The sequence below is a fragment of the Pinus tabuliformis genome, chromosome 2_2 (genome assembly GCF_031772625.1).
Source record: "Pinus tabuliformis cultivar Carrire ecotype Pingquan chromosome 2_2, CPIR1, whole genome shotgun sequence".
Classification (NCBI taxonomy): domain Eukaryota; kingdom Viridiplantae; phylum Streptophyta; class Pinopsida; order Pinales; family Pinaceae; genus Pinus; species Pinus tabuliformis.
This window is the reverse complement of record NC_142300.1, coordinates 630,630,394-630,647,524: the sequence shown is the minus strand read 5'-3', so window position 1 is coordinate 630,647,524 and position 17,131 is coordinate 630,630,394. Positions and strand designations below refer to the sequence as shown.

General features: G+C 38.7%; 1 protein-coding gene across 1 annotated transcript; it reads left to right on the top strand.

The window, feature by feature from the left end:
• The first annotated feature begins 15,177 nt into the window (after positions 1-15,177).
• On the top strand, positions 15,178-16,930 carry LOC149194207 (bidirectional sugar transporter SWEET1a-like). Its single transcript, XM_089407581.1, has 5 exons — positions 15,178-15,221; positions 15,325-15,457; positions 15,611-15,769; positions 16,732-16,829; positions 16,924-16,930. The coding sequence occupies exons 1-5, from the start codon at positions 15,178-15,180 to the stop codon at positions 16,928-16,930; spliced, it is 441 nt and encodes a 146-aa protein (XP_089263707.1).
• The last annotated feature ends 201 nt before the right edge of the window (positions 16,931-17,131 follow it).

Here is a 17,131-nt window from a genome sequence, read left to right as displayed (position 1 = left end):
CACATTCTTCAAAGTGCTAAAAATGGCCTTATTAGTGGCCGCCTTTGCGTTCAAATCTCCATCAGGCATTGTGACTTCCTGGAGATCGGTCGACATAACCATATCTGCTGCTTGAGTGGTTCTTGGTGCCAAACTTGTTGACGTAATGTTTGTCTGTCTTGCACGTGCCTGGAGCCTAGTTGTTTAGATCTACATCTCATGCAGACGTGATTGTATGGCAACCAGTGCTTGCTTTTGCTTCTACTCAAACTGCTGCAGCAGTTCTGCTCTTGTATCCTGCACCTTATCACAAATATCATCCAAGTCACCCTCTGTTAAGGTAATCAGATCTAGTGAGGACTTGGTGGCTTTTGTATTTTTGTGTGGTCCTTCCTTTTCCTGCTCCATATAACTCTTCACCCGGAAGGGAGTACTTTCCTATTGATCTCCGCTGCCGTGATCTAACCACTCTTCTTCCTTCATTTGGGGTGAAGGAGATTTCTAACTTCTGTTGGAGCCATGCTCCTCCTATTCTGCCTATTCTTTTGTGGTGCACTCTGCTTCTGCTCGGGCCTTCTCCTCAGTCTCCTTCTTCCTCTTTTCAGCCAACTGCTGAACCTTTAGTCTGGCTACTTCCTTTTTCTACTTCTCCATGGACTTGCTAGTCTTGGTGGCCTCATTGTATGTGACATGCCAATCTACTGGCCAATGCTTGATGAATTCTGCAATCACGTCATCTGTGACCAAGTATGGTAAGTCAAAACATTTCTGGTTGGGGTCCTTGTGCGCCCAGATGTAAATATGATGGAAGTCCGCTTTGAACTCCCAAAACCCCGATAACTATTCGAACACAATTGGCGACAACTGTGGCTTTTGGTTGATCACTGCATGGATTATTGCCACCATTAGAACCCAAAAGACTTTTCTTTATCTAACCTGCTGCTTCTGGTAAATCTACCTCAATCAAAGGACACTGGCTACGCTCCAACAACTCCCACACGACCAACACAATTAAGAGTAATAGCCATGAATAATGAAAGGTCATACTTTGGTCCTATACCTCTCTCTAGTTTGTGAGGAACTCGCTACACAGGTATCGCTCCCAGTTCAACTTTATGCCCTCCGCATACTAAGATGGCAAAGAGACCACAAGTGACGGCACCTCATCTACGTAGCATTCCTTATGACTTTTCCAACTAGAATTTGAGTTGCAATCGTCACCACGGGATCAGTAATGTTGGTAATGGAATACCTGCGCGAATTCTTAACAAGTTTGAACTTGTCCTTCATCTTCTCAGTGAGGTCGCACTTGCTTGCCTTTCCACCAAATGCCTTGGTCTGATTCAGTCTTCAATGAAGTAGTAATGTGATCTGATGGATCAACATATCGGTTATGGGGATCAGCTCACTCAGCCACAGGCACCATTTTGCACCAGGCACAACCACTGCTTGATGAAAGTCAGGTTTATCGAAGCACGGTGGTAGTGAGGCACCCATAACAGGTTTAGTAACCTCGATTGTTAACTCCAGGAGTCCACTCCACCGACTCCAGCACAGTAACACCAGACTCCTTGTAGAAAACCCTCCTAATGAAGGTATACTCCTTTTGCATCGCTTCTTTCCTTTCATCATGAGAAGCAACTTCTTTGAAGTAAGTTGGTTCAAAATCTGTAGACAAGTTCAATTCACAATCATAAGAAACATCCATATCAACATGTGAATTAGAGTCATCTACATCACCTCAATTTTGCCGGTTTGAATTTCTAGTTCCTGTCTTTCCAACCTCATCAGGATGAACACTTTCAAGTGTCAACCAGTTTGGGGGACCTTTCTCAAATGGTCCAAGCTGCTCCACTGCTTGAGTTGGGACTGAATCAAGGTTGAGTCTCCCAATTCTGTCAATCACATCACTTAAAGCATCATCCATTGTTGGAGTTTCATGCAGGGGAGAGTGTTCTTCAGAAGAAGATTCCACATGTTGATCTAGTATAGGAATCCCCCCTTCAAGATGTGGAATCCGATTATCAAATTCTTGAAATGATTTTGCTTTTGCAAATCTATCCAAGCGATCATGTTGCAGCTCAACAACATTGTCAGTTTTGGATGATTCTAGAAAAATTACATCTCTAGATACAACAAACTTTTTATTTACTTCATCACAGAGATGATATGCTTTGGAGGTGTTTGAATACCCCAGGAAGATACATTTACGACTTCTAGCACCAAGTTTGTTTCTGTGTACCTTTGGTATCAAGCCATAATAGCTGGAACCCAAGACCCTGAGATGCTTTGCCGAAGGAACATGTCCATACCACATTTCATATGGAGTCTTATTTCTAATAGCATTAGATGGACATCTATTCTTTATATATGCAGCACATAGAACAACATCAACCCAAAACATTATCTTTACATTTTTGAAGAAGAGCATGGATCGTACCATATTTAAGATTGTCCTATTCATTCTTTCAGCTACACCATTCTATTGGGGATTATAAGGCACAGTTGTTTTATGTTTGATCCCATGTTGGCGAAGATAGTTTTCAAATTCATTTGATGTGTATTCTTTTCCATTATCAGTGCGAATAGACCCAATATGAGATTGTGCATCATTTTCAATCCATTTATGAAAGTTCTTGAATGTTTGAAAAGCATCAGATTTTTCTTCAATAAATAAACCCAACACATTCTGGTTTAGTCATTAATAAATGTCATTATATATTTGTTTCCATTTTCAGAAGGAACAGACATTGGACCACATAAATCTGAATGAATACGTTCAAGTTTTCTATGTTCTCTTGAATGTGAATCAGGAAAAGACTGTTTTCCATGCTTTCCTAGAATGCAAGCATCACATTGCTTAAGTTTCCTAGGAATTGTAGGCAAACCAACGACACCATTTTTCTTCAACAAGCAGAGGCTTTCATAGTTCAAATGTCCAAATCTAGCATGCCATAATAAACTTGATGAAAGTGTAGCTTCTTCATAATGAGAAATGTTGTGCACGAGTAGAGGTTCCTTGCCGCTTGAGAAGCCTTTCTTCTTCTATTCCCCTCATGACAAGTGAGTGGTCAGATGCTTTTCTTACCTCAAGCTTGCCATCAAACATATGAATGGAGTGACCTTGCTGGCAGATGTGGACCAATGACAAAAAGTTTCTCTTGAGTTGTGGGAGATATAGAACATGATGTAGAAGAAAGTCTGGAAGACCAGGCAGTTTAAGCCTGATTGTGCTAAGCCCTGATGGCTTGATTTTTGATTGGTCTGCAAAGCATATTGCTCCATCGACATTGTCAGTAAATTCTTAAAAAAAATATTTTCTATGAGTCATGTGGTAGGTTTCTCTTGAATCAAGCAACCAATCATTTTTCCAAGAAGCAAGTGAAGCATTATATAAATCTTCATTTACTCCAATATTACATTGTGCCACAACATAGTGAGCAGATTCAGGTGCTTTACCTTTGTATGTATTATCAGTTTTAACTTTTTGTTGGTTTCTTTGCTGCTCAATTTTGTCTCATGGTAACTTACATGTATAGGCATCGTGTGATCCATTTCTTTTGCAGCATATGCAGTGCAAATCTACCTTTTCTCCTTGAGAGTGTCTGCCTCCCCTGCCTCTGAAATATCTTCCTCTTCCTCTTCGACCACCTCTTCCTCTGGAAAAATCTTGAGCATGATTCTTTTCTTTATGAGCAAGGCACACAACCTCTTTAGAAGATTCAGGGGTTTTCTTCTTTCCAAAAGCTTTCTCTCTTTCAGCAAACTTTTTCACAAGAGAGTCAAAGGTGATATCTTTGAGATTTCCATTTGCTTGCAATGATCAAGATAATTGGAGTAGGTAGGATAATGTGCCTTGAGAAAAGCGATAAGAGGAATATCTAATTCAACCTTAGTGGATTTGATATCATGCATTATAGACTTTACTTTAGATGCAAGAGCAAGAGGATCATTATTTTGCAGTTCAAGAGTGAAGAGTTTAATCATGAGTTGAACAACTTCAAGTGCAGAATTTGAGTCATAGAGTTCTTTCAGCTTTTGTAAGGCTTCAAAAGCGGTTGAAAATGGCGAAATATGGTGACTCATCTCTTCATTTACAGATGTTGCGATGAATGCATAAGCTTTGTTGTTCTTGTTTTCCCAAATGACGAGCTCTTTGTCTGAGGTAGGTTGTTCTGGCTCTTTTTCTCTGTCTCCAACACACACTCCTTTCCACAACTCATTGAAAATGAGCATGTGTTTTATCATCGGGACCACTCAGGATAGTTCTCTTTGCTAGTGAGAACTATTCCCACGATGGATATGATTGAATGCATACTGTAACAAAAAAACTTCTGCTGCAAAACTTTTACTCTTAATGGAAAAAAATATAGTTTTGATATGACTGGACAGCAAACTCAAAGTGACAGCAAATGTCAATACCCAAGAGATATATATCAGCCTTTCTTTTTTTTGGTAATACGCACTATTCAAAATATATATCGGTTTCTTTTTACATTGATCACCCAATGAAGCCCTTCAAAGAATTATAAATTTACAAAGGCAAAAAGACAATGTATTAATGAACACTTCAATGTTTACCAGCACTCCATTATCAAAGCGGTATTCCATCAAACTTTGAAGTCTCATTACATGCAATAACCAATCCTTCAACATTTCCTGGCAAGAGGAATTTTCTCAATTGACAACCAATGGATACCCGTTCATCAAAACACTCTCATGTCATTGAACAACACCCATGACAGTCACTGTACTGCCTTCCTTGATGTGTCTGGAGTGAAACGTAAACAATCAAACCATCTAAAGGAGAAAGCTATGGCTCAAACTGATTCAGATTTTGAGACTGAAACTTATCAATAATATATACATCAAATAATGTCATTTCTTCAGAAACCTCCGATATCCATAGACCACATAGAAATTAAGTGGAAGACGTAACATTATATGAAGCCCTTCAAAAATTTTAAAACACAGTTGAATATCGAAATCAATTATTATGGATTGATTGTTGAAAGCACAATGGCAAGGTTCTCATCAGGCTCCCCGAATAGAAGCGAATGCAACATACCATCGTAGATCTTTGATTCACGCACCAAAGGCTTTGATTCACGCACCAACAAAGCTTTGATTCACGCACCAACAAGTTTCACGCAGTAAACTTGGTCATGGAGACGATTCATGAACTCAACCCAGTAGTGCTCTCAATGCAGCAGCAGTAATGCTCTCAAGAAACGGTTCAGCAGTCCACCCTAACACACGGCAGAGATGGCCTTCAGTCCACTTAGAATACAATTATGCAGTGGGCGCAAAACAATTATGTAGCAATATAATTATGCAGTGGGCGCAGAATGGGTCAGAATCACTTATGGCAGACAGAGCGCACAAGGGCAGTGGACGGAGAGCGCAGTAGGCAGAAGGGAGTTACAACTATTTTTGGAGTTGGCTCTGATACCATGTCAGACTAGGCAATAACTCCTCAAAGTAAAATTGATTCATATACCATATTCCTTTAGGTTGGTATTTATTATATACATGAGGGAGAGATTGTTCACTTCATCTCCCGATGACTGTTCATAGTACTTATTACTTATTTACATTATATTTACCCAATCCTGATGATTAGGTGTCAACACTTCAGCAGATTCATATACACATCAGCAGCAGTCATTCCACGTCCAACCCTCAGTCGTGTTTCAGTTCATCTTCCACTTCATTTTGCAACACCAGACACATCAATGGGAAAGGTAAAACTTGAGGTAAATTTGGCTTATGATTCTCTAATTCATTAGAAGGTTAAATAAACTTAATGATTCACCACTTCTCATTCCATGCATTTCATCTTTCATAAACCATCATCCTTTTATTATATTTCCATTCACTCTGCATATACTCTGATTACAAGATCATGTTAAAAGAAAAATCCTTATGGTGCATTGATAAAGAAGCCTCTATGATGTCTTCTTCCATGATGAAAAAAACATTAGGATGAAGTCATTATTGCTATAAAATGATAAAGTAAACTGCCTATATACATTGGTCTTACGAAGCCAGGGTATCAATCGCCCATTCACCATCTGCATCACTCATCTCTCCTTCACTCGTCCCTTTATTGTCCTCAATTTGTATTGCTCAATAAATTAGTGTGACCTATTAAGTATGAAGAGTGTTGCACCACAAGAACCAACACCTCCAAGCATTTAAGTAAGTGCTACTCCACAAGAACCAGCACCTTCAAATATCCAAGTAATGTTATCCCACAAAAACCTATCAAAGAGCAAGAGATTTGTTTGCATGAGGACATGCAAAATCTCAAGCATGGGGGGATGATGGGCCTCGAAAATTCCCATGTTTACATCACGCAATAACATCATTCATACCCTAAAACCATAGGTCTTTAACCCATTTCATACCCTAATTCCATCATTTATCGCAAAATCACATCCTATGCCTCATGGTTGATTATCATTAGTTTTATTAGATTTTATATAATTAAATATGATTATTTCATGATTTACTAATGACGGTTTCACTAAGCTCATTTTCATAGGGTTCCATCGCAAGTTTCTTCATGAGCCAGTAGAGTACGGAAATGGCCAATTTGGGGCTTTTGACACTTTCAGCATGCTTCCAGAGAAACCGAGAAAGGTTATTGTCAAAAATGATGTTTTAACACCTTTCCATAACCTGGATTGCACCCAGGTCACTCACCTAGGTCTCTAGAAGGAAATTCATAAATTTGTCCAAATCTGCAATAATTTTCAAACTTCCAACTTCCGCCTCAATTTCCGTGTAGATGAAGGCGAATGAAGAAAATCTGGCACCTGGGTTTTGGTCCCAATATAGCCAATTTACGAACCCTAAAATAGTTTTCTAAAATTCCTTACGGTTTGGAATATATACGGATTTCTCTGAGGCCAATTTATATAAAATAGCCAGATTTGTGCTTAACAGTGAAATTCGGATCTGCCTATTTTTATGCCACAGTTTCCATTTGATAAGTTCTTTTCCTCCATCCATGCATTGATGAACATCAACATCAACCATTAGCTATTTGAAGGCCATCTAGAGAAGTCAAACACGACATGAATTTGTGTGTTGTCCCATTTCATTTGGAATGTAATTAATCTACATGTATAAACGCAGAGCAGCAAGCATAGGAAAGGAGGCAGCGAACCGAAGTTAAAGATTGTTACTGTGTATCTCTTGAATTATTATTTTTGAATCAAATATGTTTCCAATGGTCATGCATTGAGTTCGAATTAATTGTTCAATGGTTTCGCTGTGAATGACGAGTTAATGTGATCAACATCTTTCACTTGTTGTAAGTTAACCAGCTCCCAAGTGTGGTCGGGCCCACCCATCTTGTTGAAAAGTGTGCAACAAGAAATGCTTGTTGAGAATGCATCAAGATGATGGAGCTTAGTGGAAAGGATTCACCTTCACTAAGTGGGCCCGCAGGCAAATTATGGTGCAAGTTCTATTTTTGGATCCCAGCAGGGATGATCACAGCAGGAGTGACCACAGCATGGATGATCACAGCAGGAGTGACCACAGCAGGAGTGATCACAGTATGGGTGATCACAGTATGGGTGATCACAGTATGAGTGATCACAGTATGAGTGATCAAAGTCTATTTTTAGACTGGCTGTCAAAAATAGAAAAGTCAAATATTATTGTCTCATAATAATATTTGGACTATAAACTTGATCTTATTCTCTTGGGGCACTTCAGGATGAGCTACGGATGTGGTACATGCAGATCCCAGAAGGAAATATGTGGTTACCTATGGGATGACTAATATTTGCATGCAGGACTTCAGTTAGAACTCAAGTGAGTTAAGTTTAGTGGACTGGAGGTGCAGTTGATGGAGTTGTGTTCAGTTTAACTTTGTTAAACTAGTTGTATTTAGTCTAATTGATCAATAGACTAGAGATGAGTTGGGTGAATTAGTTATTAATTAATTCACAAGTTATTAACTCATAATGCAACTATAGAATACATCAGTTAACTTAGTTGCATGTTAGTGCATGTTCAGTTCAGCGGGGACAAGTGTTAGAGGATCAGATTGCTATCAGTTGTGACTATAGCTGTGCATGATGATTTTCACAATCAGAGGGATTGAGTATGCCAATGAATTGGCCAATACCAAGAATTGTAGCCTGCGCTCACGTCCAACACAGTGTGAGTGATTCTTTACAGGTGAAATACGAGTTTGGTAAACCATTCCCATTAATTCTTGAGCAGGTATTGTGCAGTGGAGGTAGGCAAGCAACGGGGGAGATTTGGAGATCAGATCTGAGCTGTATTGTGTGTAACAGGTGGAGATGGTACTGGATTGCTTGTGATAAGCATTGTACTTTGTAATGTTACATGATTCAATCAATATAATATACATATAGTTGGGGTTTTTAGCGAGATGCTTTCCCCGGTATAAATACTGTGTTAATGAGTTTTAATGATGCTTCTATGTGCGCCTGTGAATGTTTCTGCTTTTGTAAATTGATGATCAACGTAGAGGAGGTTATGTATTATGCATGTTCCGCTTATAAGTGTATAATCAAGATAATCTCTGTGAATATGTGTCATATTATTCAAAATTTCTACATGGTATCAGAGCTGCTTGATTTTTAGAAGAGATTTTTACAAGATATCAAGCGAGGATTGATCATCGGATCTATTATTCAGAAAGTGTTTACATCTTATTTCTTTAGGCAAAGTCTGTAATCGGGCCAGGTAGCCTCTAGATTCATCCTTCTTTTGGAAGGTGACATATCCGGTGAATGCCCAAACAGTCAATCTCTGTACAAGAAATACTTTGTTCTCACGAATTCTAGATTGGAAGTGGTTGAGTTTTTGAGCTGGTGGAATTCAAATTTAATTCCAAAGAAAGAGATAAAACTCGGAAACATTAAGTGTGAGAATGGAGATATTATGCCCCAATATCTCACGAAGTTCACCCAATGCCGAGATGAGCTGGGAAGTGTGGGGGTGACTGTTGGATGAGGATGGTGAGTCTAGCACTCCTTGACCTTCCTAAGAGTTGGCATAGCTACCAGGACTCGGTGAATGGAAGGGAGAAACTGCCAGGATGGGAGAGACTTTGGTCGGATCTTGTGCAAGAGGAGATTAGACGGACCACCAGAGACAGTTCTTCATCTATGCATGATGAGGAGAACTGTGCCTTCTCGAGTAAGGTGAAGAAGGGGAAGGAGAAGGGTTCTCTTTCCGAATCCAGTTCTTCCAGTGGTGGGAAGAAGGTTGACAAATCGAAAGTGTGATTCTTTCGTTGTCATGAGGAGGGTTCACGGGTCAAGAACCTGTATGCTCTTGAGGTTCAAGATGCATGCAAAGCCTTGAGCAGCGAGGCAATTGATGGAGACTTGGTGGTTGAGAGGGAGCGTATATTACCTCTCAACATGCAGAGCCAGAAGAAGTCTCAGACGATTGTGGAGGAGCCACGATTGGTGCAACAACTTCAGGAGGGTGTGGAGGAGCCACAATAGGGGAAGCTGAGAGGAGATCGAGTATAGACATCTACTCATCCAGAGACCTCCAGTAGGGGGAAACTTCAAGCCAGGTGGGCTGAGGGATCGCATGCAGCCATACCTCCAAGTAGGAGGTGGGGTGATGTCGATTGATTGTCCCAAGGAGGAGGGGCAAGATCCTTGAGGTACCCAACCTCTTGGATGAGACCTTGCTACGGGAGCCCCAATGTGTAGTAGCAGGAACTAATTGATTGGGTAGAGACAGATGCGGATGGAGCGGAAGAGAGAGCAACAGTGCAAGGAATCCCAGGACAACGCATAGCTAGCAGGTTGCAGCAATGCGAGAGGAACAAGTGTTTTGCACAGTGCTAGGTCGCACAGAGAGGTGTGCAATGGTGTGAGATGCATGGAGATGTTGCAGTAGCGCAGATGTCAGAGAGGGAGCACTCGTCAGCAGCAGGTAGAGCTTCAGCATTAGATGATGTTTCTAGCTCAACCGGGAGGTCAGTTGGGAGGTGCAGTGTGGATGCAATGCTGGGAGATAGAACTAGCAGCAACACAGATGCAGTCAGAGATCAAAGTGAGAGAGGTTAGAGCAGTCAGATACTGAAGAGAACAAAGACGCAGAGTTTTCAGTGGACAGAGGCAATAGCAGTCAGAGACTTTGATGACAAAGCAAGTGGACCGGCTAGATGTAGTTCATGGAGAACATTCCAGAGTTACAAGATCGGGTTTGAGAGGAAGCCTTTCTTGTTGAGAGGGAGTGTTGAAAAGTGTGCAACAAGAAATGCTTGTTGAGAATGCAACAAGATGATGGAGCTTAGTGGAAAGGAGTCGCCTTCACTAAGTGGGCCCGCAGGCAAATTATGGCGCAAGTTCTATTTTTGGATCCCAGCAGGGATGATCACAGCAGGAGTGACCACAACAGGGATGATCACAGTAGGAGTGACCATAGCAGGAGTGATCACAGTATGAGTGATCACAGTATGGGTGATCACAGTATGGGTGATCACAGTATGGGTGATCACAGTATGAGTGATCAAAGTCTATTTTTAGACTGGCTGTCAAAAATAGAAAAGTTAAATATTATTGTCTCATAATAATATTTGGACTATAAACTTGATCTTATTCTCTTGGAGCACTTCAAGATGAGCTACGGATGTGGTACATGCAGATCCCAGAAGGAAATACATGGTTACCTATGGGATGACTAATATTTGCATGCAAGACTTCAGTTAGAACTCAAGTGAGTTGCGTTTAGTGGACTGGAGGTGCAATTGATGGAGTTGTGTTCAGTTTAACTTTGTTAAACTAGTTGTATTTAGTCTAACTGATCAATAGACTAGAGATGAGTTGGGTGACTTAGCTATTAATTAATTCACAAGTTATTAACTCATAATGCAACTATATAATACATCAGTTAACTTAGTTGCATGTCAGTGCATGTTCAGTTCAGCAGGGATAGGTGTTAGAGGATTAGATTGCTATTAATTGTGACTATAGTTGTGCATGATGATTTTCACAATTAGAGGGATTGAGTATGCCAATGAATTGGCCAATACCAAGAATTGTATCCTGTGCTCACGTCCAACACAGTGTGAGTGATTCTTTACAGGTGAAATACGAGTTTGGTAAACCATTCTCATTAATTCTTGAGCAGGTATTGTGCAGTGGAGGCAGGCAAGTAGCGGGGGAGATTTTGAGATCAGATCTGAGCTGTATTGTGTGTAACAGGTGGAGCTGGTACTAGATTGCTTGTGATAAGCATTGTACTTTGTAATGTTACATGATTCAATCAATATAATATACAGATAGTTGGGGTTTTTAGTGAGATGCTCTCCCCGGGATACATACTGTGTTAATGAGTTTGATTGATGCTTCTATGTGCGCCTGTGAATGTTTCTGCTTCTGTAAATTGATTATCAATGTAGAGGAAGTTATGTATTATGCATGTTCCGCTTATAAGTGTATAATCAGGATAATCTCTGTGAATATGTGTCATATTATTCAAAATTTCTACACATCTGGGTTTAAGCTTTATAACATTGCGTAGTAGTACCTTTGTATGATAAATATTTCTTCAATTATCTGCAATTTCTTATTAGTTTACATGTTGCATGAAGAATTTATGAGTTTCAATTGATCGCATTATGATGATGTTATGATGTTTTAAAAACCATTTACTTTAGCAATCCAAATCTAAATCTTTGGTGATCATCGTTATTTCTTTCCGGATAGAGACCTACTCTGTTCATAAACCTCACACATCGTATTGGACTGTGATTGTCATAAGTGTACATGAAGTTTATCAGATTACATTATCATCTAATGCTTATGAAGAGTTAAGTTATTTATTGACAACGCAGAGCTACTTTCAAATACTTAAATCGAATAATGTATTCAGAGATCAGAGATGAATGGAGTCTGAGTTAATTTAAATGGGATCAGTCAATTTCAACATCATTTTCTCTTGTTTCCTCTAGTGATTGAATCGATTGACTCTCTTTTGGATTGTTCTTACAGGTGTGTGCGACATAGGAATTACTTGTTTTAAGTTAATCATTTGAATGATGTGATTGGCATGAGTTTGGTTTAATGTAAATCGATTGGTTTGATGTTAGGATTTCTACATGAATGTATATACAATAGGAGCACTTCTTTCAGAGTATTGATTGGAGTGATTTGTCATAGCTTCAGTTAATTTCCTTTGTTAGATAGATTTCTTGATTGCTAAGTAGACTGTGTGATTAATTTCAGAACGCAAAAGATTGATCTGGTACTAGTTGTTAAATCAATTCCATTTTTTTCATTCAGATTGTTGATTTCCCTGTTTTGTTTGAATGCTTGGTTATGTTTTCCATAGCTTAGATGCCTGAGTGGATTTCAAAAACAGAGTTTTAATTCATTAAGTTTTCGAATAGGGTTATTTTCAGTTTGAAGGTTGATGTGACTATAGGGCAATTTAGAGTACAGTTTCTAAGAGTTATTCATTGATTGCCATGTTTGAGTAAGCTAGTGCTTTAAGTGCTCTCATTGCCATAATCAATTAAGGACCTGTATTCAATTTGATTAAGAATACAAGTCAAGTTGGTAAGTTAAAAGAGAAAACAGAGTGTCCAGTTTAGTAATTAACTTTAAAATCTTTGGTGTTGACAAATTAGTTAATGAGTTTTGAGTACAGTTTGGCTTGTCACTGCAAGTAGTAAATCTTCTGGTGTGGATTGTAAGAATTCAAACTCAAGTGTTTTGATTGATTGAGTTTTTATATAGTGTATTTAATTAAGTATTCATTATCATAGCCTTGGATATGTGGTAAAAAAAGGTCAAGTTATCCGTTAAAGTCCAGATTTTGGCTCAAATTCCAAATAGGGTAGTTCATAGAAGTTTGAAAGTCTTTAAATCAAATTTTATTGTTGAGTATGCTTGTGTTAGCTAGATGTTTGATTTCTTTTAAGTTTGCTAGAATTAGTATATTTATTACCCAGTTGATCACTATAAAGGAAAAGTTAAAACTCTAATTAAGAACTGAATGTAGAAAGCACAATACAACTCGTGTTTACGAGCCCGTATTGACAATTAAACATTAGGAGGATTAATTATCGATTAAAACTCCCAACAGGGACTTCCCCCTTTAAGGTACAATTTAATTTTTACATTCCTATATTTAAAGGATAGATAGATGTAGATGTTCTAGATAAATGGTTAAATCTAATCAAAGGATATTTTTTGGTCCATAATTTTTCTGATAAAGAAAATCTAACTTTTTCATTCCTTAAGGCTACCCCCCATGCCAAGGATTTGTGGAAAACTTTTTGTGATCAAAGGGATGAGAAAGAGTTCTCACTATTTTTAGTTGCACCCTCTTGGGAATTTTTCTAAGATGTTGTTAAAGAACAATACTACTATATTGGGAGATATGAAAACAAGTACATAAAATGTACCAAACTACGGCAAGAAATGGACCAAGAAGTGTTGGAGCTCATAAATATCATTCATACCCTGTGCACGAAGCTGGGTATCTAGGACTCTGAGTGATATGCATTGATTAAGTACCAAGGTTGTCTACACAAATACATACATGAGGAAATGGAGTTTTTGGACATCTCCTCACTTGGTGTTGCATATCGATATGCTGTCAAGATCAATAAAAAATTTAAATAAAAGAAGTGATATTTTGGATCTTCAAATCTGAAGCAGAGGCAAGGGAACCTACAAACTACAAAACAAAGGATAGAGACAAGGTGGAATGACCCAGGACAACTCGTCGAAGCTGCAAGAAAAGAATAACAATGGGAAGATGAAGAAAGACACGGGAAAGTGGTGTGAGTTCTACAAGATCCCCACTCACAACAAAAATGAATGTCACACATAGTAGTCCGTGGTGGTTGAGATGAAAGCTTCAGAGTTAGATAAATGTTACAATTCTAAGGAAAATCCCAACAAGGGGAAATAGATCATTAATGTAGAACCCAGTGCCACTATTTCCATCACCAAGGTCAGGAAATGTGAGCCCAAAGATCCAAAGGAGGGTGAACATCTTCCACTCATAGATGCGGGTGAACACTACAACAAAACCCTATGATTATCATCCCTTTTTGCTTCCTTTTTTGTGTCTAGAGACCATTTTTGGTGCTATTTGTGTCCATTTATCAAATATGGTGCAAAACTTGATGCAAATTTTTCACCGAGTTTTGCACCAAGTCTTACATCAAGTTTAGCACCAGGTATTATAATAGGTTTTGCACCAGATTTTACACCAAGTTTTACGCCACGTTTTATGCCAAGTTTTGTGCCATCCTTTGCACCATGTTTTGCATCAAGTTTGGCACCTAATTTTGTTTCACCATCTTTTGCATCCTCTATTGCATCCACTTTTTGCGCCTACACTTGCATCAACTTTTGCATCATCTCTTGCATCCTCTTTTGCATCATTTTCTAAATCATTTTTTGCATCCACTTTTGCATATTTTTTGCATCCCCTTTGTTTCAAGTTTTTCATCGAGGTTTGTGTCTAGTTTTTGCATCTAATTTTTCATCTAGTTTTGTTGCATTAACTTTTGCATCTTTTTTTGCATCCATATTTACATCGTTTTTTTCATCTGTTATTGTGTCCACTATTGCATCCATTTTTCTTGTGCCATAATTTGCAACTAGTTTGACACCTCCCTTTGCACCCTTTTTATTTCTAAATTTGCATCCACGAATGCATCCTCATATATATCTAGGTTTTCATTGACTTTTACAGCTATTTTTAATGCCTTTTTATTACGCCGTAAGGCATTTCCTCTTGAAATCAACTTTCCTACGGGATTACGTGTATAATTCTGAGCCTTCGATTTAATGGTTAGACGATTAAAATAATCCTAGCCATCCAAGACCCGTATGGTATGCGATGCGACCCCAACAGATCGACCATTGATGATCTGAGATTAAATGATGAGCTCATTAAAATTCCGAGTGGAAGCTCATGAAATTGTTTGGCTGTCTGATGCGTGCGCCTGTTCATTGTAATTCCGAGTGGAAGCTCATGAAATTGTTTGGCTGTCTGATGCGTGTGCCTGTTCATTGTTTGGCTGCCTGATTTGATTTTTGTTGCACATTTCATTTTCGGGATCTTCGGTATGCATACTTGCTCTGTCAAAGTTTAGTTTCATATAGGTATAGGGTTGCAAAGAGTTTTGTGCAGGTTACTTAATGCTGAATATGTTCTCTCATGACAGGAAATGTCACTGCCCTCATACTCTTCTTAGCTCCCTTGTGAGTTTTCTCTAACTCATGCAACCTAATTTCAATGATAAAGCTTACTGATGTTCATTTATTCATTAACTGTTTGTAAATTATGATGTGTCTGCTGCTGCAGGATTACGTTCAGGAAGATTATAAAGAAGAAATCGACGGAAGACTTCTCTGGAGTTCCTTATGTTTCTACACTTTTGAATTGCATGCTTTCTGCATGGTATGGCCTGCCATTTATATCACCCAATAACCTTCTCGTGAGCACCATGAACTGGAACCGTCCTTGAACTCTGCTACGTGGTTGTCTTTCTCTTTTATATTCGAGACAAGAAATACAGGGTAAGTCCACTACTCATTACTGTATTAGTTTGAGTGGAGAGATCCCATTTTAATGGTGGTGGATGAAACAGGTCAAAATATTTTCTCTTCTGGCAACTGTGCTCATGTTTTTTGCGGTGATTGCCTTGGTATCGCTCTTGGCCCTGCGTGGAAATGCAAGAAAATTATTTTGTGGCTTCGCTGCTGTCATCTTCTCCATCTGCATGTATGCGTCTCCTCTCTCCATAATGGTAAACCCCTCAACCACTTTCTACTTATCTTTAGGAAAATGACATGCGATTGATAAAGTATGATCTTTAAAATGGCAACTTCCCCGTACTATTCCTTTATTCGTTCCAACGGACTAATTGGAACCATATTCAAAGCTTGTCTGGCATAAAATGAAAAGTCAGAGATTAGGGAGAGCACCGTTTTCCGGCATTTTTTCACCGTCTGCCATGCATAGTTTTGTGTCTAATAAAATTTAATAATTTTGAATCTAATAGAAAAATAATGAGCAGATGTATATCTCTCAATGCAAAAGGTTTAACCAAAAAATTACCCAGTAAAGGACGACTTCCCAGTTGATGTTTATTCATATTTGTAAAAAGGACTGTAGCCTTTTAGTGTGTGCTTTGGATTTAATATGAAGGCGAAATGCAATATGCCACATCTATTCTAATTTCTTCATGTTATTTAAAAAAATTAATTAGATCTGTGATAGGATCCCTTTCAACGTAGGATTTATTTATGGTGATGGCTTTATGAAGCAGCAGATTAAAATAATGAATAATTGCACAACATATATTTACGCCGTAAGGCGTTTCCTCTTGAAATCAACTTTCCTACAGGGTTACGTGTACAATTCTGAGCCTTTGATTTAATTGTTAGACGATTAAAATAATCCTAGCCATCCAATTGATTAGACCGGACCGGTATGGTATGCGATGCGACCCCAACAGATTGACCATTGATGATCTGAGATTAAATGATGAGCTCATTAAAATTCCGAGTGGAAGCTCATGAAATTGTTTGGCTGTCTGATGCGTGCGCCTGTTCATTGTAATTCCGAGTGGAAGCTCATGAAATTGTTTGGCTGTCTGATGCGTGTGCCTGTTCAATGTTTGGCTGCCTGATTTGATTTTTGTTGCAGAACACATTTCTGCCCTGTGTGTTTTCATTGTTTGGTTGTCTGATTTTATTTTTGGTGCAGAACATGGTGAAGAACATAGATGTGACTATTTTTATATTTCAGATTTCTATGACCAATCAGGTATGCATACTACCGCCTGGCCTGGAGTGGACAATCAGGTATGCATAGAACCCTAGGAGTTTATTCATGGTTTAATGGATTTTCTTTATTAATTAGGTGTAGCCCTAATTTGAAATCCGCTTATATCTGCAGGTTGTAAAAAGAGGATTAACCATGAGTAAAGGAAGATGAGGGTTATTATGTGTTTGTTTTAACCGAAGCGCATGATGAATGGAGAGGTTTGTTTCTTCGGATTGTCTACTACTATATCATACATTGCCTGGTTTTACTCTGTTGAAGATACATGCTCTGTGAACTTATTTTTTGTTCTTTTGGAGGCAGAGGAGTTGTTTCCAGACAA